Source organism: Haplochromis burtoni, unplaced genomic scaffold, assembly GCF_018398535.1.
Source record: "Haplochromis burtoni strain Fernald_Lab_line unplaced genomic scaffold, NCSU_Asbu1 Contig_36, whole genome shotgun sequence".
Taxonomy (NCBI): domain Eukaryota; kingdom Metazoa; phylum Chordata; class Actinopteri; order Cichliformes; family Cichlidae; genus Haplochromis; species Haplochromis burtoni.
This window is the reverse complement of record NW_024582397.1, coordinates 982,856-1,007,810: the sequence shown is the minus strand read 5'-3', so window position 1 is coordinate 1,007,810 and position 24,955 is coordinate 982,856. Positions and strand designations below refer to the sequence as shown.

The following is a 24,955-nucleotide window of genomic DNA, read 5'->3' as shown; positions in this document are numbered from 1 at the left end:
TCTGAGAGTTCACAAAGGAATCCAAAGTGTCTCAGAGGGCAGGTTTCTCATCTATTTCACTGAATAGCAGTTAAATTCACACAGAGATTACAAAAGCTCAGTATTACAGACATAGGTGGTTACTAAACTTATTTCATATTCCAATATATGGAATAAGATGTAACAAGAGTTACATTTCCTACATAAACCATGATCCTTTGATATGACAGCAATTACATTACTTGAAGTTGTATGAAAGCCCTCCTTCTAACACCTGTTTTAGCTAAGAAATGTCAGCTTTGTTATTTGGTTTGATATGTGCATTTTTCCCATCCAGCCCTCAACCAAATGCTGGATCCTTAACTTCGTGCCCAGTCGCCAAAACACTGAGAAATCCTGCTCTATTAAACTAAAGGCCTCTTTCACATTGGCTAGGAGGAGAACAGTAAACAGAAATTGTGTGCATGGGAGCAAGGAGAACATTGCTGCCATTCTCTACTTATTAAGGATCACATGGGACAACCAGAGGACTGTTGGAACAATAGTTTGCTGATGAATATGACCAAATTTGAACTTCGAGAAGTGTCTGAAAACAGGAAAATCCAGTTGTAGTAGAATCACAGTCTGGGCTAGGATGACTGGACATCATTGACGAAACAGTAAGATCTGGATTGCACCACTGTGAATCAAATCTCAAGAGAAAGTGGGTCACGCAGCAAGACACCGACCCATGCAATTCAGTCTCCCAAGGAATGCTTAAAGAGGAATAAAGTTAATGTTCTGGAGCAGCCAACTCAAAGTCCTGACCTTAACCAAACAGAAGTGTTATGGAAGGACATGAAGCAAGCAGTTCATGTGAGGAAACCTACTAACATATAAGATGAAGCTGCTCTGTACAAGAGACAGGCTAAAATTCCTTTAAGCTCGTGCTGATCCACAGTGACATTCAGTTGCAAACGGGGTCCCACCAGATACTATAACCAAAGACTTAGATGATTCTGGCAGTCACAGATATGTATTAATGGATCATTTTACTCAATAAAAAGACCATGCTTAATATTTTTTATGTAAAAAATATTATTTGTGCTTCTATTTATGCTTTCTTATTCTTTAGTAATCACTGGACTGCTCTCTCTATCTACCAGTAGGTAAAAAGGTAAGGAATCTACAGGTTACTTACAGCAAGAAGGAAGTTAGTATTGACTCTGTGAACATGTATTAATGATTTGCACTAGAGCTGCAGTACAGGTCAATAACAGTTTTCCACTCCCTAAGATCTTAATTGTAACAATGAACTATTACAAATACATTTACTGAGGTTCAGCTTGCAGGTAGAAACCAATTAACCTCTGATGGAGCAGGCATGACTACGGTATGGAGCCATTTCACACTTTGGCATTCATATTTCAAGGCATAAATTTATCATGACTTTAGAACAGCAGTCATTGTCACATGTCGCGATCACGTGCTGGAACATCACAAGCACCATTCGTCAGCTCACCTATTCAAGGAATAAGTGGGAAAGGACACTTACAGTGTCTGACAGTAACCATACAAAGCTTTCTATTTAGCCATAAATCAAGCATTTATTGACTAATTTCCTTAGAATTAGCACATTTTCAGGTCAGTTTTTAGGATATGTCATCTGCTGTTCTGTGAGTCTACTTTTAACATGAAAACCAAATTACTTTATTGAAACATGACTGCTTCTTACAGTAATTTGCAGTCCATACTCCATGATTCAGTCCTTTATCAAAGCTGCTGTGATGTGATTTACATCATTAGTCATAACTTTACAGAGTATAGTAATGATGCACATCCCCGCTGAATGATTCAGTGCAGAGACCTTCATATAGAGGCACTAACTAATGAAGGATTATTAGACCCAGAGATGTATAATGTGGATCTGGATGGGGTCACTTCTTCTGATTTACAGTATTCTACTGAGGATCCTGAGGAATCAGATGATGTGAATGCACCTGGAAGTCAAGCTCTCTTCAACGAAGAAACAGAAGGGCTCTCTGATGAGACTTTGAAGATAAAAGTCAGAAGTCCTTGTTCCAATAGACCTCTGACAAGAGTGAATATACACTGTAAGAACAAAAGAACCCATAAAATCAGCAGGGGCAGAAAAGGGACTGTCAAAAGAAGCAGCACAAAGACTGTAAAATGAACCAGCATCTCACAGGACAATGGAGGCTTGGGACTAAAATCAAGGTGAGGAACTCCTGCTCATGGCTGCCTCTAGATTTAGTATCTGTTCAACACATAATATTTCAAATGTTATTTGGAAAAAATCACAAATGGAGATTGTAAAGGACTTTGTGATGTTTTGGCTGCTTTAATTTGTGTTCAAATGCAGATACAACCCCTCCGTTTTTACAGCACTCCATACTGTCTGAGCTTGTAAATCACAGTAGTCAGTTTTCACATAAGTAACAAGTGAACACCAATTAATTCAAATAATTGCTTTACTATTCCAGCTTTTTTTCTCATGCTTTTAGACAGAAGTTAGGATTTTATTAAACATGTTTAGGAAGTTAAGATATTACTGTTTCCTTGTTTCCCCAATTTAATTATGTTATGCTGCCATCTGCTGGACAGTGTAGACCAACAGAGTCTGCAAGTGCAATCTGCATGTATCTAAACATCAACTTTGTCTTCAATTTGTATTATTTCCTTTCAGCGTAGAACTGTGCACTGAACCAGACTTAATCATACCTTTTATTGTTAGTTTTAATACTAAATTAATCACAGGAATTACTAAAAGTACATGTCTCACTTGTAATATAACTTTGGCAATCTAACTTCCTAAATTAAATTACTCTGTGTTCAGACTCGTTTGAAGACTTTACATTCTTCTGTATTTCTTTATTATTATGTGATAAAAATGGTGAATTGATACCTTTTAAAGGCTGTATCTAAGGAGTGCACTTTGCATCAAAAAAAGAAAAGAAAAAGAAAATCAAGAATATCCATTAATATCATAATACGTTAGACACAACTCCAGAGGGGAATCAACAAAGAGAACTTGTTTGTTTTTTTCATCCAAGGCTTGGTGGGGGAGAAATTAAGATTAATGATAAATAACCACACGTTTTAATTGCCAGTGTATAATCCACAGCAACGCATAATTTATCTAACAACTAATCATTCAAAGAAAATTGGAGAAAGAATTTCCATGCTTATGATATCTATAATTCATAAAAAGAAAATCAACAGATTTAAAAAAACAGATATCCAACATTTTGTTGACAATGTTGTTCAATTATTAAAATGTTATCAAACCTGAAAATCCTATAATAGCCCCGTAGTAATAACACACTGGTGCCATTTCAGAAAATAAACACCTGGGGCAATTCGTGATATGCAGGAGTATTAAAATTGCAAATATAACTAAAGTCCTTGAGGAAACTCTCAGATAAACATCTTTTTTCTTCCTTCTTTTGATAAAATGTGCCTATTAAAAAAAAAGAAGAAGAAAGAAATGAAAACTGTTCCTCAAAATTGCAGAAATGTTCTTTCTGCTTTTTATTCCAGTGAATTTTGCAGGTATGACAACTTTGAAACTCAAAAAGTTAGTTAGTTAATTTGTTTCATTTTATCAGCTTATTCCATTCCCATTTCATTTAAAAGTTATTTTCAGAATAAGTAATTTCAGTGACAAGGCACCAGTACAAAAACTGGTGCCTTGTCATCCATTATCTCGGTCTGACTACTACCTCCCTTCAATGCCAAAATACATCTGAAAGACTTCACAACAGCCTTTCTCATTCAAGAACTGGTAGAGCTGCCCAAGGTCCATGTGATTGCCTCTGTTTCCATGGGGGTCAAACATTGCTTCTTCAAAGCCTGTAAATTTGCGCAGGGAGTCTATATGTTCAACAAGCCTGCTGTCCTCACTCTGACAATCAAGGGAAATATCCTCTCTGTGTCGAATCATGATCTTCTTCCATGTCAAAACCTTCACTCTGTGAAATAGGGGAATAAGATTGGAAAAATATTAAACCTGGCACCTCAGCAGGCTTCTGGCTGTGATTAAGTCATCCCCAAAAAACCCAAATCAACAGGCAAGGTACCTGGACCAGAAATCCTCGCAGGCAGATTGAGGACCTTCCACACACACAATACCAGGTTTCCCAGGCATGCTAAATCCTGACAGGCCCAGCTCCTTTGACCAATCCAAGATGTTCTTCCTTTTCGACTTGTTGTAAATGTGGTGACTGTAGATCCACAGCCGGCTGAACACTTCGGGCATCCGAGGTGAGGCAGACTCCTTCTTAGGAGCTGGGGCTTCTAATAAGCTCTTATCAATAAAAAGCTGGAGGTTGTCTTTCACCCATTCAACAGCAGAGAGCACACATATTTCCCCCTGGCAGTTTTCCATGAGGTATGCATTAAGAAGTGCCTGGAGCTGTGTCTGCTGGGCCCTACTGAGACCAGAACACCTGAAGCAAGAATAACACATGTTCTAAGAAGGTTTCAAAGAACATTTAAGGTCACTTGGCACTGGGAATTTCCATATCTGGGAGCAATGACAGCACAGCTTCAGGAGGTTCAGTGCTATTAATTAAAGTGACTAATGATACACTTTAAACAAATTAGAGGCACTGTTTCTTCCACTTACTGCTGTGGCTGTGTTATTGTTACACAAATTAAATTTTCTTTCATTCAAAACTATATTTAAAGGCAACACTGTGAATGCTATCTGTGCTCATCCAGGCTGCGCTTCCTATATGGTAGAAAAACCTGGGCCACTAGTATTCTATTCACTATACTATTGTTTTCGCTCTCTCTCTCTTTTTTTAACAAGTCTGTACACAGGCAAGTGAGACTCTCCTGATGAGCTCCCTAACTATTTTCCTTTATGTTAGGAGTTCAAATGAGGATAATCGCTTACCGGACTGTTATTTCTGGTAACACACTAGGATATTCAGATGGGTAAGCACAGGACAGAATGAACACCGTCTGTGTGGGGGAAAAAACATGAGAAATTAAACTAAATAATGATTAAAACAAAATTATATATAATGACAGATTAGTTACCCCCTCTGTGTTCGCAGAGTCCAGCTTTTGTTTGATGAGAAACTGGGGTCTGGACGGTGGAGGGCCGCCTGTTGAAGCTGAGCCCTCCACGTAGTCCCTGAGCTCGGCTAGTGCCAGCTGGTCAGTGAACTCCAGCTCCTCCACGGTGGGGAACATGCTGGTTAGCAGCTCTATCTCTGCAAGCTGAGACTCAGCCCACTCCAAGTAAGACATGCTGCTTTAGTCGAGAACTAAAATAGTCAATCTTTTCTAATGTTCATTTAAAAAGTTACCAGTTACACCGTTTTCTGGTACGTCCAAAAATATGACTCACTTATGCTAACACATACCATGTTTCCGGGCGTAAACCAGCCTCTAAAATTGATTTCGTTACAGAACAGTATGAAATCTGAAAACAAAATAGTATTTTTATGTATACAGTATAGACATACAGAAGAAGTTTACTACTGTCTAGTGCCCCGCAACGTCTAATAATGAAGTTTTGTTTGAACTCGGACTCTTTTGGCCGACGCACGCAGGAAACACACGGCAGCAGAAACAGCGGCCCCTTCACATTTTGTTCCTTTGCATGTGTCAGCTGGGATTTTTTTTCCTGCCAAATCACTGGAGTTATTTTTGCGTGTTCTAAACTTTGCGAATCAACGTATTTACACTAAAGCTCGCGATTTATTTCTCCAGTCAACAGTCTAACGTAAATATGTCCGAATTAAAGAAGTCAGGAATAGAAAGTAAACGAAACTGAAGACGATTAGGGTTTTAGGCTCGGTTTGTCACAGTAAGTTGAATGGCCCATGAGGGTGATGATTAAATTTAACGATATATTTCTTATTGTGTGTGTGTGTTTTTTTTTTTTAAACAGAATTTGCCGTCACTGAACTCTATTAGCAGCATTATAATCTCATGTAGGTATTAGCCAAAGCTAGCCTTCTGTTTCACTTGAGTGCTGTGTTCGATTCCCATCTCTAAAGGTGAAAATGGGAAAGAAGAGGGGAAAGGACAAGACCTCCAAGGAGGATGATGAGCTTGACCTGACAGGTAAAGAATATTTCATCATCTTTCATGTCATGCAACAACCTGTGGAAAGCCTAGTGTGAGACTTCCTTTTCATTTAAATCTTTATTGTCACAGCTCCATCCTGCAGGCATATTAAAAAGGGAACAGACCAAACTCTCCTCAAGAAACTTTCTGGTACCTCAGATTGGACGAGTTGTCAGGATTGTAAGCAGGAAGAAAATAAAGAAAATATCAACAACCATCTGCCACATGAGGCTGAGGAAGAACAAGAAACAGGATTGTGGATGTGCTTGAAATGCGGCCATAGAGTGAGATTTATTTTTTTTTGTACCTATTTATCATTGGGTTTAAAATGGCGTGCATTTTTTCTAAATGCATCTTTTCCACTAGGGATGTGGACGGAATTCTGAGAATCAGCATGCCATCAAACATTATGAAACTCCCCGGTCTGATCCACACTGCTTGGTGGTCAGCTTGGACAACTTTAGTGTGTGGTGAGCATTTTATGTTGTTTTGCTAATCATAGGCCTCTACATCAAGTTTGAAATGAGAATAATATGTTTTTGGTTTTTTGCAGGTGTTATATATGTGATGATGAAGTCCATTACTCCAGAACAGGGCATTTGGCTCAGCTAGTAACCAACCTGAAAAAGCAAACATCTTCAGATTCTATAAAACGACCACAGAAACGTAGGTACCACTGAGGAAGTCTAACACGCACATACATTAGACTGCTTCTAACCATGTCAACCCTGTTTGCTTTCTTTAGGGGTCAAGGAGGAAGATGCCTTGATGGAAGCTAAACAGAAGGCGGAGACTGTAAAAGAAGATGAAAATGAGGACAAGGAAGACAAGGAAAACAAAGAAAACGGGGATCATCAAAAGAAAAACACAAAGAAAGAGACTGTTGGGAAATCTCAGAAGAAGAGCACAACTGAAGAGCATTGTCGTGTTTCAGTAAAGGGTCTGAGCAATCTGGGAAACACCTGCTTTTTCAATGCAGTCATCCAGGTAAGACTGATCCTTACAGGATGTCGGTCTTGAGTTCAGTGAGAGTTATTACTGATTGCTATCGTTTTCTTTTCCAGAATCTGTCTCAAACACAACTCTTAAGACAGACTCTCAACAAAGTGACAGAAGAGAAAAGTCTCAACATTAAACCCGGTGCTTCCTTAGATCTGGTGAGTTTTCCCCACTTAATAGAGTAGTTATGTTCCTCTACTCATTACTATTTATAACTAACTTTCTTTATTATGATTACAGGAGCCTATAGAAGTGCAGTTAGATGGTCCCGGATCTCTGACTTTGGCTATGTATCACCTACTCTGTGAGATTCAGGAATCGAAGAAGAGTGTAGTAACACCACGGGAGCTGTTCACACAAGTTTGTAGAAAGTAAGAATGACTATAGTTTTATGTTAAAAGTCAACTTTAAAATGTGCTTAAAAGTATAGCTCCCAGCATTAGTGCAAGTGGGGCTCATCATTCATCTTATCTGTGCAGGGCTGCCAGGTTCAAAGGATTTCAGCAGCAAGATAGCCAGGAGTTGCTGCGCTACCTGTTGGATGGCATGAGAGCCGAGGAGCACAATGTGTGTACTGAGTTTGAAACAGATCTCCCCATATATAAGTCTGATAGATTTCTACTAAAATGAGAACTGTGGCTCTTCAGAGGGCTATATGTTACATTGCAATAGATTGGTTTGACAGCAGAACACTGCTATAGTGAGTTGTTTTATGTGGCGGCATTAAATGTAAGAAATTGTGTTTTAAAAACATTTTCTGTGTCCTATTTAATGACCTTATAATTCTTCTTCTCAGACAGTTGGTTAATTTTCTGTGTGCAGAGGTTTTAACAGGAGCAAATTTTAAGGGTAAAGGCCCTAAAATTAAGGTTTTGTGAAGAATGGATGTCTCCATCTTGTGGTTAATCAAAGGTATCTTTCATCTTTTGAATATTACGGTTGTATCTGTGTTAACAGAGAATAAGCTCAGGAATAATGGACACATTGAAACAATCTAGAGAAGGCACAGATGGAGAGCTGAAAACGCTACTAAAAGGCAAGTAATGCTGCTATGTATTATTAATCAGTGTTAAACAAAAGTACGTTGCTAAAGTTTTTGCACAGTAGCTTTTCTTTGAGAAATGTGGCTCTGACGTTTAATTTCTTCTTTCAGAGTATGAGAAAAATGGATTTCTAAAAAACTTTGTTGACCAAGTTTTTGGTGGTGAAATTACCAGCACTATTATGTGTCAGCAGTGTAGAACGGTATGTATGAAGACCAGAAAGTAAGTAAGAGAATATATCCTGATGATGTCACTCTAAAAATATCCACTTGTTCATCCTTACAGGTTTCTGTGGTCACAGAGATGTTTTTAGATCTTTCCCTTCCTGTTTCTGATGAGGTAAAGCAGGCATTTGGGTTTGGTTTTTTTTGATAGTTACTTGAGTAGTTATTTGTTAATGTCTGTATCAGTTATTGTTCCCTATTGTGGCATCCTATAGGCATATAGAAAGAAGAACCAAAAAAAGAAGAGCAGTGCTTCAAGCCAGGATGACAGCAGCAGCCCTGTTCGGACTAGTGGGAATGATGACATTCCCACTGGGGCTGGCAGCAAGTACCAGCAGAAGAAAGCCAAGAAGCAAGCAAAGAAGCAGGCAAAGGTGTGTCAGTGAATGCATACTGAAGGAAGTTTCTTTTTTCTTAAACTTAATTCATTAATTAATCAAAATTAATCCATCTCGACTTTCAGCATCAAAAAAGACAGCAGAAGCTTGAGGGTAGAGCCACTTTGGACAGTCTCACCTCTCCCAGCCAGGCTGAGAGCGAACACACAGATGCTACAGCAGAGTCAAAGGACAGGGAAAACACTGATAATGAAACACTTGAAGAAGATTCACAACATCCTGCTCCAGTCAGTGTGTCTGAAGAGGACCAAAAGCCCTGCAACGCAGTGCAGGTGGAGCAGGAAAAAGAAGAGGATGAGGATTCAGCGAGTGACCCTGACTCATCAGTCAGCAACCGGTTTACTGCCTTATCAGTGGAACAGCACTCAAAGGACAGCACCGTATGCAATGAAATGGCTAACATGGGTCATGAAGAAGACAAGACAGAAGAGGAAGACACACAGCTGGTGAGGAAAATGAGTAAAGTAACCTTGGATGATGCCTTTATAGAAGACACTGACGCAATGGAACAAAGCATGGAGAGTGAAGATGGAGTGATGGAGACTAAGGAATATACAGTAATAAACCAAGATCCAGAGCTGGCCTTCCACACGATGGCTGTCCGGACAATCCCAGAGAAACAGGAGTGTTCAGTGCAGTCGTGCCTTTTTCAATTCACAGAAGTAGAAACCCTCACGCAAAACAACAGTTTACTTTGTGTCACCTGCACCAAACGGCAGCTGGGGAACAACAAGTCTGGAGGTATTTAAAATGCTTCCACATCAGTACTTAGTCTGCTATTTAATGTCCTTTGCTGTAGTCTATGCACATGCAATTTTACATAGTGAAGTATCACAAATGTGTAATTTTCTTTTCTAATACCATTATTAAACTTTCTTTATACATAGTTTAGGGATCGACTAAAACCCACTGTCTTTTTTGTGCTGTGTTTAGGATCCAAGAAGAATATCTACACTGATGCCTTCAAGCAAATCCTTATCTCCTCTCCACCTTCAGTCCTTACTCTTCATTTAAAGAGATTTCAACAGGTATGCTCTGCACTGATCCAGTTTGCTGTCAGCTAAGGTTTTTATCACAGAGTTATGAGCCAAGCTTTAAAGAACATTGAACCCTTTATGGTAAGGCAATCAAGAAATCACTATTTGGATTTTAATGATGTTTTTTACCTGTAGAATGGCTACAGTATTTGTAAGGTGAATAGACATGTCACCTTTCCTATGATACTGGATCTAGCTCCCTTCTGTGCAGTCAAATGCAAGGTAAGTATGGGAAGTAACATGTTTTATTATACTGTACAAAGACGGCTATAAGTGAATTAAATGTAGAAGCACTAACCACTAGTTGTTTTGAAACAGAATATACCAGAGGGACATAGTCAGATCTTATACGGTTTGTATGGCATCGTAGAGCACAGTGGAACAATGAGGTCAGGTCATTACACGGCCTATGTGAAAGTGCGGCCCGAGTGCCCTCAGCCCTCATCCAATGGACTTACAGACGGTGGGTGTACTCTGGCTTGACCGTTAATAGGATAAACACTTCTAAAAATGAAATGTATAAACTCATCGTTTCCCTTCAGGAGATGCAGAGCCATCCAGAGGATCCTGGTTCCACATCAGCGACACAAGCATTCAACCTGTGAGTGAGAGTAAAGTCCAGAGCTGCCAAGCCTACCTCCTCTTCTATGAAAGGCTCCTCTAATTGTGCATCACCACTCAGGAAATCCAAATAAACCAATGCTGCTTCAGTTTCACCTTCTAAGGGATCTCAAAGAATATTTCCGCCTGTACCTGTTCTGTCAGTGTCTGAAATTGTATGACAGTGTCTGAAATATTAAACAGGTCATTTTTATCAGTCTCATACCAGTACAGAAAACCTAGTTGGACAATTAATTGACAATATGGAACTGGAAGTCACAGTTTCAGTATATTAATGAAAGCTTGGGATAGATATGTAGATATATATTTTTTTCTTTTTTAAATCAATGTCATGTAATTAAATGTTGCAAAAACAAACTCCTCTCCTGTGTGCTGATTTGTCGATACTTGCTATGAGTCTGCGCAGTAAGTGCTGCTAGCGCTTCCTTGTCCAAGCTGTCACATGACTACAGTGAAGTCAGGCTCGGAATGGCCAGAAGCATCTGTACCCTATCCCTAAATTTACTAATGGCAGTGTTATCCAGGTAGCATGGCAGGTCAGTAAACGTTTGGCTTTTTAAAGAGCATCGAGTAAAGTCACAATAGCGGAATGTTTCAGTTTCTGTTTTTTGCTAGTAAAGGATAAACACGAACTGAGCGCAGTTAAAGCTAACGGTCTGGCCTAGCCTCAAGCTTTTCCGTTTGCGGACAATTGCCACTGTTATTTGTTTAGCTAAACGAATCTAATATAAGTCGTCAGTAACATAACGAACTGATCATAATTTTGGACATGCTTTTATTGCCTTTATCCACCAGGCCCAGTTGATTAACTTGGCTAAACGTGAGTCAGCATTTTAGCGTTGAACTTGGCGTACAAGTTAAAGAGTCACCGTTTAACCCACATTTCCTTGCTGTGGGGAACTATTAGTTATCGGCAAGATTAAATATTTACGAAGTTAGTTAAATATTGAGAGGCAGTCGCCTAATTTAAGGACTATGTTAGAAGTAATTTTAGCGAACGTTATAGTTATTTTTCTCTTCGTTACTTTAGTCAGATTAAAAGAAAAACGCACCGGAGCATGTTTTTACATGTCGTTATACTTATATAGGTATTAAATTCTATTTGACTAACTATTCATCAGTAATTTCCTTGAGGGAGAATTTTATTCACAATCAAGTGTTTCGCCAAGTAGCTGGTTGGATGTCTTGTACCACTTCTGCTGCCCATAACAGCAGTTTAAGTTCCTGAACCTTTACATAACTTTACATAATACTAAAGCTCCCCTTGCAATACTCAACATTGGGATTTCTCACTTTTTTTCCAACTGCATATTACGTTTAACATTGTCAGTCTGTTTTATCCAGTAAAATAAAGTTATTTCACTTCGCTTATTTTTTTCCCCACAAAATGAGATTGTTACTCATATAAACACTGTCACTAAAATGTGCAATAAATGTTACCATAAGAGGGTCTGCCGTCAGTTTTTGATTGAATTGGGTCAAGTTGGTAATTACATGCAGTCTGTTTCTGTTAATATAACACTTAACTGTGATAAATCATTGAAAGCTACTTTTTTTTGCTGTCTATATAGACAGAAGCTGGCACTTAGTTATTAGATTTGTATTCCGGAATCTCCCTGTTTTATAAGAAAACTGATAAAGACTCATTTGGACTGAATGATCAGTGCAGTCCCAAATGGTCATTTTTGTGCAACACTCTCAAGCTGTGAGCAACCATTTAGACATTTAGAAAAAAATTAAATACAGTCACAAGGCAGCCACTGATTTATTTTATTTTTTTTAATGTATTAGTTTATTTTTGATTGCAAGGAAGTTGCTGTCCTATTTTACTTGAGTGACTGGGCCGTTAGTTTGCTCTGAATCAGGATTTAGCTTTGCTGAGCTAAGTGTGTCCATTGTTTTTCAGTCTTGCTGATTTATATATTCATGATTTATAAATTTGCTCGGCTAACATTATCTCGGTCATACATGAGATGAACCCTCTTGTTCGTAATATTCCCAGTATTTTAATTAATTAAATAAAATATAAATATTTGGTGTCCCTGTATTGATATGCTATTGCCACACAAAATATTGTGATACATTATTCTTTTTCTTTTTTTTTCACCAAAAAAAATGTGCCTTGCAGCTGTGTGTGGTTGCCTAATGATACACTGAAGGCTTTGCTAAAGACACCTTTAGTGCAATCAATGATTAGTTGTATTGTATTCTGCTCATTTTTTAGTTATTTAATCCATAGAATGTCTGCAAACTCATACATTCAAAGTCATGTTGACAGCTTACAATTGGTCTAAAATCTGGAACGGTTTATGTCGTCATAGATGAGTTACAGTACCAACATCGGAGAACCAGAAACCCATGAATTTCTGTTATTTCAACTTAGTGTCTTTTATTTATTTATTTTTACAAATTAATTAAAATGGATGCAAAATCTAGACGAAAGAAGAAAATAATTATAGTTACTTCTGCATGATTTGGCAGATTTTTTTTCCAACTCAAAGAGATTTGTGTCTTGAGCTGGGAATTTTTCACTTGTTAGGCAAATGTGTAAACTGCTCCACTCTGTAGCCACTATAATATAATACACATTGATAAACCTAGAGAAATGTTTCTTGTGTAATCATGACATTTAGTTAACTCCATATGGCTCTCTTTTTTGCACAGGCTGAGCTTGTAAGAACTATGGCGCTTCAAGCTCCTCGCACATCGGTGTTCACCTTCCAGTCTGCAGTGCACAGCGCCCACGTTCTGCAGTGTCTGAATGAGCAGAGACAGCAGGACGTCCTGTGTGATGTGACGGTGGTGGTGGAAGACAGGAGTTTCCGTGCTCATTGCTCTGTCTTGGCTTCTTGCAGTGAATACTTTCACAGCAGGGTCACCAGTGTCACCAGCCAGAATCCCATCATCACCTTGCCACATGAGGTTGGTTCCTTGGGGTTCAGCCAATTTATATAGGGAAAAAACTAATATGGATGATACTGTTGAAAGTAAATGGTGGTAATGTTATACAGGCACCATTATTTTATCCCTATTATCCATGAAAAGTGTATGCATAGTTAGATTTGTTGTCTGTCCACTAGCTTCTATTACTTGGTCCATTTTGTGTCATAATGTGAGTGAAAAACAGTTTATATGCAGTGTTTGGAAAATTCAACTTAAAAAGGTCAATACAGGTACATAAGAGACCTGTTGAAACTGAATTTTTGAGCTGCCTGAGTTTCATTGTGTTTTATTATGTTTCAACAATTTATGTCTTTCCCCTGCAGGTGACCGTAGAGGGGTTTGAACCTTTGCTTCAATTTGCCTACACATCAAAGCTCCTTTTTACCAAAGAAAACATTGATGCTATTCACAGCAGTGCTGAGGTTTTAGGATTTCACAACTTGGAGTCGACATGCTTTGATTTTCTCATCCCAAAGTTTTGTGAAAGCAAAAAATCCTCACAGGAGGTCAAGCAAAAAGTCTGTTGCCAGAGCCGGGATCCTAGTGCAAGTTTTGGCTCTCGTGCAGAGAGTAGCCAACCAGAATCATGTGAGTCACACAGCTCAGTGCCTTCAGGAGGTGATGAACAAATAGACTTCCCGTCGCAGTGTCCACAGAGTGCACAAGGTCAGACAAACAGCAGGGAGGAACATTTCTGTTTGGAGAACTGTGGACCACAAATGGCCCCCTTATCTCTGGAGTTAACAGGAAATGGCATGTGCCCCATGTTGTCTCTGCCTTGCCCAAACTCTGACAAAGCAGATCATCCGTCTCAGTTTTGTGAAAAAGACATTTTAGAGATGGGAGACGTGTGCAGTCAAAGTGAGATGAGTTTGGCAGACTGCGGCTTATCTTGTGAGCTGTCAGCCTCGGGGGATGTGAATCCACCAGAACTCATTGATCCACCAGGCAGAGAAATTAAACAAACTGTTGAGACACTTGGTGCAGAAACCAATTGCATCCCTAGCTCATGTCCACTCGAGACTTCAGGGGCAGAAGATTGCAGTACTTTAATAAAACAGAGTGAGGCTCACTTTGAACAGGGAATGACAGGTGATCTTTCAAACTCTGCACTGACTACTCTAAGCCATGAAGAAGGATGTGGCGAGAGAAGTCGCGTGGAGAGGGAGGTGGCTGAACATCTGGCAAAAGGATTCTGGTCCGACCTCTGCCCGTCTCAGGCTCAGCCACTTCCTGTGGATCCAGTGGAACAAAATAATCTAGCAAAAGCATCTGACTTTCACTGGCTTAAGCAGCTGGACCTGAGTGCCAGTGTAGGAGACTGTCCCTTTCTCAGGGACCTTGGAACAGGTGATGATGCAGCTACACACACCGACAGCTTGTCTCAGGCAGAGAAGAGCCCTTGTATGTCCTCCTCAATAAACTCTGCTGATGACTCAGACCTGGACACAGATGGCGATACTGAGGCCAACAACAAAAGAGCGGAAGAGGTTGTTATTATATATGTGTCTGATGTTTGGTTATTGGTAATGGAAGATAGAAAATCTAATTAATCTAAATTGTTTAACTCTAATCTTCAGGTTCAGCTTCCATTCCCAGTGCAGCAAATCTCAGTGCTGAGCCGGAGTGAATTTCAGCAGCTTCTGAAAAAACATTCATTGACCCAGGAGCAGCTGGACTTCGTCCATGACGTCCGTAGACGAAGTAAAAACCGTGTGGCTGCACAGCGGTGCCGGAAGAGAAAACTGGACAGCATATACCAGCTAGAATGTGAAATCAAAGGATTAGTAAGTTGACTCTAACATGCCTGATTTTCCAAACATACTCTTAAACATGCTATAATGTAATTTCATAAACTAGTAATATTTTTTTTTAACTTTGACATGATGACCACTGTGAACTGCAGCTTTGTGGATAACACTTCTTTCTGGCGCATCCTTACCACCTTTTTCTATCCCTTATCCACACTCTGGTCACAGGGGCAGTAGTCTAAGCAGAGCAGTCTAGTCTTCCCTCTCCCTACCATTGCTTTCCTGCTTGTCCAGGGAAACACTGAGTTGTTCCCAGACCAGCTGAGAGAAATAATCTCACCATTGGGCACTGGGGGTGCCTCCTCCTGGTATCACATGTCCAAATCACCTCACCTAGGAGGCATCCTAGTCAGGTGCCACCTCAACTGTTCTTTTCAATGTGGAGAAGCAACAGCTCTACAAGTCACTCTTTAATATCCAAACTCCTCATCCTGTCTATATGGGACAGCGCAGTCAGCTTCTCAAGAAAACTCATTTCACAGAGTGTATCCATTATCTTCATTGTTTCAGCCACTAACCGGAGCTCGTAACCATAGTTTAGGGTAAGAATGTAATTTGTCAGACAAATTGACAGCTTGGCTTTTCTGCTCAACTTTCTCTTCACCACAACATATCAGTAAAGTGTCTGCATCACTGTGGACGCAACCCCTATCTGGTTACCCAGTCTCAGTCTCCAGTATTCTCTGAGCTGTGAACAAAACCCAAGATACTCCTCCAATTGGGGCAGCGGTTCCTCCCAGACTCGGAGTGGGGACTCCACCCTTTTCTGGTTGAGAATCATGATCTTGGATTTGGAGGTGTTGATTCTCATTTCTGCCGCTTCACACTTGGTCACAAATCGCTGCAGTGCAAGCTGGAGGTCACTGCTTGATGAAGGCAACACAACCACATCATTCGCAAAATTCTACCCTGAAATGTTAAGACCTACTTGGCTACGTCCAAATGATGTGTCCAAAAAACTGAACGGAATCTGTGACAAATCTGTGTCCAGCGGAGATCATCAGCCACCTGAATGAATCCGATTTTCTGCCAGCAATGCAAACCAAGCTCTCGCTGTGGTTGCACAGGGTCCGAATGGCTCATAACAACACACCAGATACCCCATACTTCCCACCTTCCCACCACCTCAGTCCTCAGTGGAGGTCAGCAGTATCCCACCCCTATTGTATCTAATGTGAGTAGAGCCCCATTATCCCCTCCTGAGTCGTCAGACCAAAAGTCTCATTTCATGGTCACATCAAACCCCTCCCACACGTTTTTTTGCTTCAGCTACTGCAAGAGCTGCAGTCCACTGCTGTTACCTGTCAGCTGCATCTAGAGTTCCATAGGTCACCATCTGGTTCTGGGTTTAACATTACAACAGCAGTGCCACCTCAACACCTTGTGCACCAGCTTAGGCTTCTGCCCCACCAGAGAAGCAACATTCTGTGTACCAAAAGCTAGCTTTGGAAGCTGGGGATAGGACTGCCAGAACCTTCGCCCCAATCTGAATGGCACTGAACCCTGTCCTTAATTGCAGCAACCAGGCACTCACCCTCTAGCTCCAAGGTTGTACCCAGGTAACCCTGTCCCAGGCAGGATAACTGGAACCTTGATTTCTTCATCATCATAGGAGTTCTTGTCCACTTTATATAACATAAATGGCTGTAAGTAGGGTGGTAAAAGTAACTGAATGTATCCTGTTTTATTGAAATAACTTTAATAATGAGTGGTAGAGATAGGTTTATAGATTGAACTGACTGGACTAGTATATTAAAATACTATAGAGAGAATATGAGAAATTTTGGTTAAATGTTTGCTACCAGCTCCACTGATTGATGTCTTTTTATGTATTTTATTAAGTGCTAATAATCTAGCCTCAGCTCATGTTGATTACATCATTCCTTGGAACTCCAGCTGCAGCTAGCAGTGGTACACCTTGCTCTCTTCATAAGAACCTGCTGCAGGTTTCTCAGCTTTGCAGTATGTATCCCAGAGAGCAGAAAATGCTAGCTAGCCTGCAGGTAGGGAAACAAGAGGTGGTACTCGTTAGTAGTAACTGGGCTTTCAAAAAAATTGTACAGTTAAATTGTAGATGAAATGAACCAAATGCATTATTAAAAGGTCAAAAATGAGTGAGCTTTACTGTTATCCTCCCCACAGAAAAGTGAGAAAGAGCGGCTGCTCCAGGAGCAAACAGAACTGAAGCAAAACCTTGAGGACATGCAGCAGAGCCTTTGTGGCCTGTGTAAAAGTGTTGAATCTTGCTCTGATCAGGACCAGTTACAGATTCTTTCCAGATTCTCCTCGCAAGACATTCCCATCCCTTCTCCCAACATTGTTCCAGCAATTGAATTGGTAAGTTCAGAGTGTGAGCAGAGCGGGCAAACTGTACAAACAGTTCAAGTCGCTGAGCCGCAGGCCGGCACAGAGGACACGGGCTGCCCTGTTCCTACATCTCTGCTCAGTGTCTGTCTGGATATGAACAGCAGCTTATAGTAACTGGACTTAAACTACATGGTCACTTGTAATCATGCAGGCCCACAGGTCAAAGGGTGAAACTTGGTTCTATATTGTAATCCTCTTTTGGGATAGACATGCTTTCCTGTGTGTTTCACTAAATAATTGTCTGCCTGATAGAGGCAACTATCATGTCAGGCGTTTTCTTTGCTGTACTTCTAGTCTTCATTTTACTGTAGCAAAAAAATTAACCAGTATTCATTTTTTTGAAGGTGCAGGCAATTTTCAGGTAGTTCCTAAAAGTTTCCATTTGAAAATTAGGAGGATAAAAGTAGGTTTGCTTTTCTCAGGGAAGCTCATAACCTGACTGTATTTTGAATCATGCTGCGCACCCAAACAGGTATGAAAAAGATGTTTTATTTTACGCTAATTAGTCTGTTGTTTTAATCTTAACACATACTGTATTAATATTTACAACTATGCTATTTCTTTGATTAAATAGGCATAGAACTAATTGAATCTTTTCCAGTAGACTAACAAATTTACACAGCTAACCTAACTTTTCAACCGCATTATTTGAATACTAATGTATTTTAAACTCTAGTAGGTCTAAAAGTGTTACAAGGGAACATAAGAAGTTATTTCATTTTATGCAAAATGTGCCTTATGCAATTGTGTAATATGGATTCAAAAAGATGAGGGCATCTTTGTATATGCTTGTTTCAAGCACTATTGCACATTAACCCAGAGCTAATATTGATGGCATTGTGTTACATGTTATTTTGTCTGCATGTTCAGTATTTTTATTAAATGCTTTTATGGATTACAAATTTAAATAAACAACACTTTGTTATCATTCATTGTTTTATTTCAACTTCCAATCTTTGGTTGTGTGCGCTACCAGAGTTTGGCCAGTAGATGGAAGTATAACTCTACCTCACCAGATGAGACAGACGTGACTAGAGTAACATAAGAGGCTCAGACTAGACCTTCAGGGAGGGTAACTGCACACTGAACTCTAAATAAGGGAAGGCAAGGAGTTTGTGCTAATCCACCTGACAGAAAAATGTACAATTTCCTGTTATCTCATCATGTATTAAACAAAACTTATTTAATTGAGTAAATGAAAACCCAGTAACAAACCCGGGTTTAAAAAACAAACAAACAAAAAATCTTGTGATTTATCTCTGGCTCCTACTAAAATCTTTTGGCCATGCCAACAAATTAACTTTAACCTTCAAAGTTAAAAAACTTTAACCAACAAAATCAACAATACAAGTTCATGTCTTCATAAGTTCATGTCTATAAACACAATATGTAACATAGTTGTCTAGAGACTTAGTACTTCTGCAGTGGCTTTGCAAAGAATAATTCAGCAGGCTCTAAAAAAGGTTGAAATTAAAGACAGAGTCAGATGGAGGCTGATGAATGACCTTAGCACTTTGAAGAGCAAAGGTACCCTGGAAATCTGCAGACAGGAAATTTAAAAAAGTACGGCATATCTGACAACTATCCCTGTAATCCCTGCAGTTTAAACAACTAAGATTTCAGGGTTATTCTGTAGATGCAGGAAAGATAGCTTTCCTCAAAAAGCACCCGACCAGTCATTTGAGTTTGTAAAGTTTTTGCCTATTGTATAGAAGTGGTAGTTCTACACAATAAAAACCTGTAGCCCCTATAAAAATGAAAAGCAATCTGTCGTCTCCTTCACATAGACAGATGTTATTTAAAAAAAAAAAAAATCCTAACTGCATTTTAGCCATCAACATGTCTGTTGTCTGTAAATGGCACACACCTAAGTGTCCACATGTTTAGGGCAACATTTAATCCTTTTGCAGGTATCGACGATGCAGACAACAATCTTTAAAATACATCCCAAATACACAATAAACATTAGGTTTGGATGTTCTGAGGTTGACGCTAAGATGACACATCAGTCTGCTAGTCAGTGACCCCTCACTTATAACTGTTGTCAAACAATCTTTATGTAATACTTTATAATAATCAGCCATTTGCCAAAGCTCACAAATTCAACAATGATACAGCAAGAATATTCCAAACAAGGAATATTATTTCCTCTCTCACTCTTGTAAACATTTAGTTAAAATTTATTGCAGTGACACAACCTCCTCAAGGATTCATCTGTGAGCAGTAACATTTAGCAATCAGTAGCAATGACTAGTAATTCATTTTACTGTTCGTGTTCCAGGCTGCCAAAAGAAAATTGGGTTGTGCATTTGTTAAGGTTTAAATTTTAGGGGCTTAACAAAGCAAAGCAACAATCTGATCCGACACTGGTCTGAGTGCTCCTCTTTCATTGCAGACTGGAGAGGATCATAGATCAAACAAACCAGTACAGAACAGAAACACCACTTTAAGAAAGTCTTGTAGAGTTGAAGAAGCAATTTTGTCAAGATGTTTTTGTCTTCTGATGTGAATTATTATTTTGTGTCCTTTGAAATAACTACGGTAGCACTTGGGGACAATGAAAGAAAAAGCAATCTCATTTTGTTTTCCTCAGAACAGAATCCTCAAGGTTAAAGTGGTAATTACACCAGCAGCCATGGAGCAACTCATAAAACTGGAACCTGTTTTTGAAAAGTAACCTCACACCCTGACAAAGAGATGTCACTCCGAGCACAACAACTGGTTTTCCATCGAAAAAGCAAAATGATTAGATCATTATAATACTACAGACATCAGATATGATCTCTGTCCGCTGGAACGATACATCTGTACCAAATCTTCAATTTGATGCGTGTCAGCGTGAATATCACCCTCAAAAAAAGCACTGCAAGCATCTATTTACAAATTTCCATCTTAAAACTCAGTTCCACAGTGTTTGTCTTTTATATACGGTTCAGAATTTACAGCATTGTAGTGCAAGACTAAGATGATCCCTCTTTTGCAAGCTACACAGGACGAAAGACTTGATTTGAGGAGGAAGCAGCTGCGAGGCATGGCAAGGTCAGAGGCCCATAATCCGCGGCCTCATTCATGCGAGATTAAAAACCTGCTCTGAGTTCTGATTAAGAACGCAGGGTTAGAAGATTAAAGACCAGCAAACAAAATGAAAGCAGTTAAAGCCCAATCCTGGAATTCATCAGAATACCAAAACCTTAAACTGTCATAATGTGAGATTAATGCAAAGCCCTCTTGACCTCAGTATCCGTCTTGATACATATTCTGTGTCATAGCCTATATTTCCTTTTTTTGTCCCTAAAATCTGCATTCAGACTTTTCTTTGGTGTTGTTTGTTGTTTTTCTTCCCCTTCTCATTTTCTTTGTTCTTATTTGGGACATTTATTTTTTAAATCAAAGTGACAGCTTGAATTGGCTTAGCTTATTGTCGATGTAATCATAAATCCTTGATTTTTTATTGTCACTCAATACATGATTATATTTCCATAAAGCGTTTATGTCCCTTTTATGCAATGATTCAAGTCATTATCCTCTTGACGATGGAGTCGTACTACACTCGGGGAGCAAGGATTAGGAAACAGGAGGGAAAGGGGAAAAAAACAAGATTAGAAATTAAAGCATCTGGAAGTTAGCTTGCTCACAACATTGCTAAAGGAGAACATATATGCTAATAACAATGACATTGCTCAGTGTAGGACTACAAAGAGTTTCTTTTTATGGCACAGATGCAAATAATATGTAGAAGGTAGCAGGCACCAATATTTTAAGCTCGAATGCATGATTATGGTTGCAAATATGACACTTCTTATCCATTCTCCTTGTGAGATAAACACAACAAAGCGCTGAAGAAAAGTTGACAATTCAATTTTGGAATAGCACACCAACATGAACCAAGATCCTTATTAGAATATCGGTCTGAAACCCAGTAAATAGCAGTTAATATCCTGAAATGTCAATTAGCATCTCCAATGGTGTTTCCAAAATAGAAACACTGTGAATGCAAAACTAATGAGAGAAGATCTATATACCAATATTCTCTAGTTTAAACCCTGGAGAAAGACACAATACTTGTATAATTAATCCCTGCATAAGGTCTGTGACCTTCTTGCAGCACCACATAAGTCTCATAACCTACTGTCTCCTAACTGATTACATGCTGAAGTGCTGAACTTCATTTTGGGGGTAGTGCAGAGAAAGGGGTTGTATCCCATTGACAGGATTATATGAATGAGGACCATAATACTGTAATCTCACAGAGAAATGAGAGGAACAAGGGGACATGCTGGCCCCAGCTAGGCAGCACCCTGATCTGCAACCTTCAGATCAACAGCTGGTTGTACAGTGACAGATTACACTCACACTTGTTTCTCATCCTAACAATCCTCCCTGTGTTGAATTTAGAACACTATAAGCACAAGAAAGGGTATTTCAGGACAAAATCTCACCATACTGTACCAGAGTATATTATTTTACTAGTCATGGGGAAATTGTTAGAATTTATCAGTGTCAAAAGACAAGCAGGAAAGCAAAGAAATGATGCCTTCAATTCTGCCAAGTACACTGGTTTTTAATTAACACCACTGTTGTGAGAGATTCGGCAGAGAATTTTTTTTTTTTTTTCAGCTTAGCTGTGCAGAAAAAGGTCCACAAAGCTTTAAAGGAACCCATCAACCTTTGAACAAAGACAAACAGAGTAGGTTTTTCATCCATTTCAGATCTTTTAACAATATAAAACACATTTCTAGGGTGTATTTTAAGTAACAGTAAAAAAGTACACCTATCTCAATGACAGAATTAACATTTATATTATTTTTCATGTTAAATGTTCTCTTTCAGTCATCAAAAACATTCTGAACAGAGAGTTCATCATCACTGCAAAGAAGAAAAAGTTCAGCGCAGACCCACGATATAATCCCCTCCCCACCTTAAACACATCTGTCCCTCCAAATGCACACCTCACCCTGTCCTCATGCCTCGCTTCGCACTCCATCATATGCTTTCTCTAGAGCCACAAAGACACAGTGCAACCCCTTCTGACTGTCTCTATGCTCTTCCATCAACGCTCCCAAAGCAAATATCATATCTGTAGGACTATATTTATATTTGGGAAAAGCTGAAAAAAATACATTGATAGGCAACTGTTTTTTGTTTTGTTTTCCAAAAGTCTTTTTGGATGACAGAGGAATGTATTCTTTAATCCTGCCTACCCTGTACTCGACTTTACTCTGACATAAATATGATAATAACAAGATATACCCATGTCTTATATGTTAGCATTGAAAACATTCAGCTGTTGAAACAACTCTTTATAGCTTCATGACAAAAATTATAAGCTGTGTTCTTTATGCAAACATACCACTGTCTAAATACTATACATTTAAATTGTGGTCACATGCAGTTAATGTCTAACTTTTTAGATATTAAAAACTTTTCTTCAGCACATACAAAAAACTATAAACATACAAGCAGACTAGCAAATTTATAATATTTAATATTTGATTCTTTATGAATATTTAGGTCAAGTATTCAATATTTAGGTACCTAAGGTACAATAAAGTACATCACTAATGTTTAGGAATGCCAGAAACTGCAATCATCTGTTGGGTAACTGTTGTGGCACTCGATAGACATTGTAAACAGTCCAAGTCTAAACTGAGCTAATGAGTAATTTAACAGTCTTTAGTCATAGCTACACTTATTCCTGTTCCATCATCTGAAATGTGACACTAATCCTGCATGTATAGACAAAACAAGCAGGATACAGTATCAGACTTTCACCCAAAATACTTTCCTTACATTTGCAGGATTTTCAAATATGTGTGACAAGGCCCGGCCAATTTTAAACCAGGAATGTTTAATGTGGATCTTTATAATGATGAGGATGAGGATTTTATTTTCAAAGCTATGCCTTATTGAGGGGAAACAGGTAGGCAAAGAGAAAGGTGAATCAGGGATGAATGGACTGTAGGATGTGTCATCAAACCCATTTTTTTCTTGAATGCTGAGGTTACATCTCTATCCTTTACATTTTATTTGTAATCCATTTGAACTAATGGTTTTAGATGCACAATTTAATACACGACTTTATATCCATGGTGAATGTGGGAGAAGTGACTTGGAAGTACAGGATTGTTTGTTAGTCTGTACTAAAAATACCAACAGCTTATATGTGTGCCAAGGGTTTAACTTTTGTAAATATAGTTGTGTGTGTGTTTGTGTGTAATGCAGTGGCTTTTTTTAAAAAAAGTGCAGTTCAAACCCAAAAGCCAAAAAACCCAAAGTCAGTAATCACATCACCTCTTTTCTTGGATAACGTGAGTAAATGTGTCTCATGAAAGCCGTTTCTCAGAAAAGACAGACTGAAAAACATCACAACTGAATGTGAGAAAGGGAGACGGCTGCAATATAAAAGTCATATTAGAGTTACAAGGCTTTAGTTTTCTAAATGCAACCTCAAGTGCGTGTAAGTTGAGGCCCGATCCAGTGAAGGCCCAGGATCAAAAGCAAAACAATCAAAAAGTTAAAGGTTAAAGGATGTAATGTTCTCACATATTTTTAGTCATTTTGAAACAGCTCCAACATGACAAAACGTATCCATGCATTTCATAAACTTCATATGATACAAAAAAAGTACAGACATTAAGCAACTTGATGAATAAGATGTTGAGGGAGTACTCACTCATAAACTGTCAAATAAATCAACAAGTTTGTAAATGTGTCAAAGTTCCCGTGCGCTGTAAATATGAAAATCACAAACGTGTCATAAGAGAATCGGTCATTACTGGAAAGATACCACTTACCATCACTTACCCATAACACCATGAAAATGACATTTCTCTCACACGGAGTAATGTTTAAAAAAACAAAAACAAAGAGCAAGGCCAAGATGGTCAAGAGTCACGATGTCAGAAGTCAACAACAATCTGTCATCATCATAAAAAGGGTTTCTAACCTATTCTTCCAATCGAGACTAAAATGTTTGTGTGCTCTACATAAAAACTACTGAAAACACAAAACTTTGCCTTAAAAACTTGTTTTGATTGTAACAATGCAGTTCGACACATTCAGACTTCAGTTTTTATTGGCCTAGTGATTGCTGTAGTCCTGGAACGACAACACAAACGTGTAGTATGGTCATAACAGTCTTTGTTAATACTTGTTGTGCCATTCGCACTGGCCGACGCTCACCTCCTCGATGTCCAAGTTTTTTCTGGATTTGTAAATAAACTCTCCAATTGCTACAAAAACTGAGAGGACTAGTCCAGCTGCCAATACAATAAAGATTCCCCCTATGTTCTCCACGCCCAGGGCACTAGCCTCTTTGCTATCCTCTTCTGGGCAGCCATTCCCTCTCCACCACTTCTCCTTCATCATGTGGAGCTTCCCTTCTTCTTGAAGCTGCAGGATTGCAATGGTGACCTTATCTCGGTAAGGGGAGCCTATAGCAGGAATTAC

General features: G+C 39.0%; 4 protein-coding genes across 6 annotated transcripts in view; 2 read left to right on the top strand and 2 right to left on the bottom strand.

Annotated features, from left to right (window-relative positions):
- Window positions 1-984: 984 nt before the first annotated feature.
- Window positions 985-5,532, bottom strand: rwdd2b (RWD domain containing 2B). The gene is made up of 4 exons (XM_005926487.2): window positions 5,026-5,532; window positions 4,880-4,947; window positions 4,059-4,427; window positions 985-3,950 (listed from the first exon to the last, which is right to left on the bottom strand). The coding sequence occupies exons 1-4, from the start codon at window positions 5,236-5,238 to the stop codon at window positions 3,698-3,700; spliced, it is 903 nt and encodes a 300-aa protein (XP_005926549.1). The 5' UTR covers window positions 5,239-5,532; the 3' UTR covers window positions 985-3,697.
- usp16 (ubiquitin specific peptidase 16) lies at window positions 5,119-10,699 on the top strand. 2 transcript variants are annotated; one of them, XM_042219665.1, is made up of 18 exons: window positions 5,119-5,229; window positions 5,994-6,060; window positions 6,154-6,347; window positions 6,430-6,533; window positions 6,617-6,729; window positions 6,809-7,050; window positions 7,128-7,220; window positions 7,303-7,433; window positions 7,542-7,629; window positions 8,020-8,098; window positions 8,216-8,307; window positions 8,391-8,444; window positions 8,545-8,703; window positions 8,793-9,468; window positions 9,661-9,755; window positions 9,900-9,986; window positions 10,083-10,227; window positions 10,307-10,699. In XM_042219665.1, exons 2-18 carry the CDS (start codon window positions 6,000-6,002, stop codon window positions 10,426-10,428), a joined length of 2,535 nt encoding a protein of 844 aa, XP_042075599.1. In that variant the 5' UTR covers window positions 5,119-5,229; window positions 5,994-5,999; the 3' UTR covers window positions 10,429-10,699. The 2 variants fall into 2 exon arrangements, with proteins under 2 accessions (XP_042075599.1, XP_005926550.1); XM_005926488.3 differs by lacking the exon at window positions 5,119-5,229 and adding an exon at window positions 5,543-5,800.
- Window positions 10,700-10,797: 98 nt separating this feature from the next.
- On the top strand, window positions 10,798-17,981 carry LOC102307849 (transcription regulator protein BACH1). Its single transcript, XM_005926485.2, has 5 exons — window positions 10,798-10,921; window positions 13,050-13,307; window positions 13,652-14,818; window positions 14,909-15,115; window positions 17,282-17,981. Exons 2-5 carry the CDS (start codon window positions 13,068-13,070, stop codon window positions 17,615-17,617), a joined length of 1,950 nt encoding a protein of 649 aa, XP_005926547.1. The 5' UTR covers window positions 10,798-10,921; window positions 13,050-13,067; the 3' UTR covers window positions 17,618-17,981.
- A 121-nt stretch (window positions 17,982-18,102) lies between these two features.
- Window positions 18,103-24,955, bottom strand: part of LOC102307112 (glutamate receptor ionotropic, kainate 1) — a 32,947-nt gene continuing 26,094 nt past the window's right edge. For both annotated transcript variants that reach the window (XM_005926482.2, XM_005926484.2), the window contains one exon: window positions 18,103-24,939. In XM_005926482.2, the coding sequence (XP_005926544.1) occupies window positions 24,650-24,939 (290 nt within the window). In that variant the 3' untranslated portion in view covers window positions 18,103-24,649. The remainder of the gene's footprint in view (window positions 24,940-24,955) is intronic.

Bases quoted from the DNA above. Each gene is read 5' to 3' on its own strand.
- rwdd2b (XM_005926487.2), bottom strand. From the start codon at position 5,238: ATGTCTTACTTGGAGTGGGCTGAGTCTCAGCTTGCAGAGATAGAGCTG. The intron at 4,948-5,025 runs GTAACTAATCTG...TCCCCCACACAG, and splicing joins ACTCTGCGAACACAGAGGGG to ACGGTGTTCATTCTGTCCTG. The intron at 4,428-4,879 runs GTAAGCGATTAT...TTCTTGCTTCAG, and splicing joins TTACCAGAAATAACAGTCCG to GTGTTCTGGTCTCAGTAGGG.
- usp16 (XM_042219665.1), top strand. From the start codon at position 6,000: ATGGGAAAGAAGAGGGGAAAGGACAAGACCTCCAAGGAGGATGATGAG. The intron at 6,348-6,429 runs GTGAGATTTATT...CTTTTCCACTAG, and splicing joins GCTTGAAATGCGGCCATAGA to GGATGTGGACGGAATTCTGA. The intron at 6,730-6,808 runs GTAGGTACCACT...TGCTTTCTTTAG, and splicing joins TATAAAACGACCACAGAAAC to GGGTCAAGGAGGAAGATGCC.
- LOC102307849 (XM_005926485.2), top strand. From the start codon at position 13,068: ATGGCGCTTCAAGCTCCTCGCACATCGGTGTTCACCTTCCAGTCTGCA. The intron at 13,308-13,651 runs GTTGGTTCCTTG...TTTCCCCTGCAG, and splicing joins TCATCACCTTGCCACATGAG to GTGACCGTAGAGGGGTTTGA. The intron at 14,819-14,908 runs GTTGTTATTATA...TCTAATCTTCAG, and splicing joins ACAACAAAAGAGCGGAAGAG to GTTCAGCTTCCATTCCCAGT.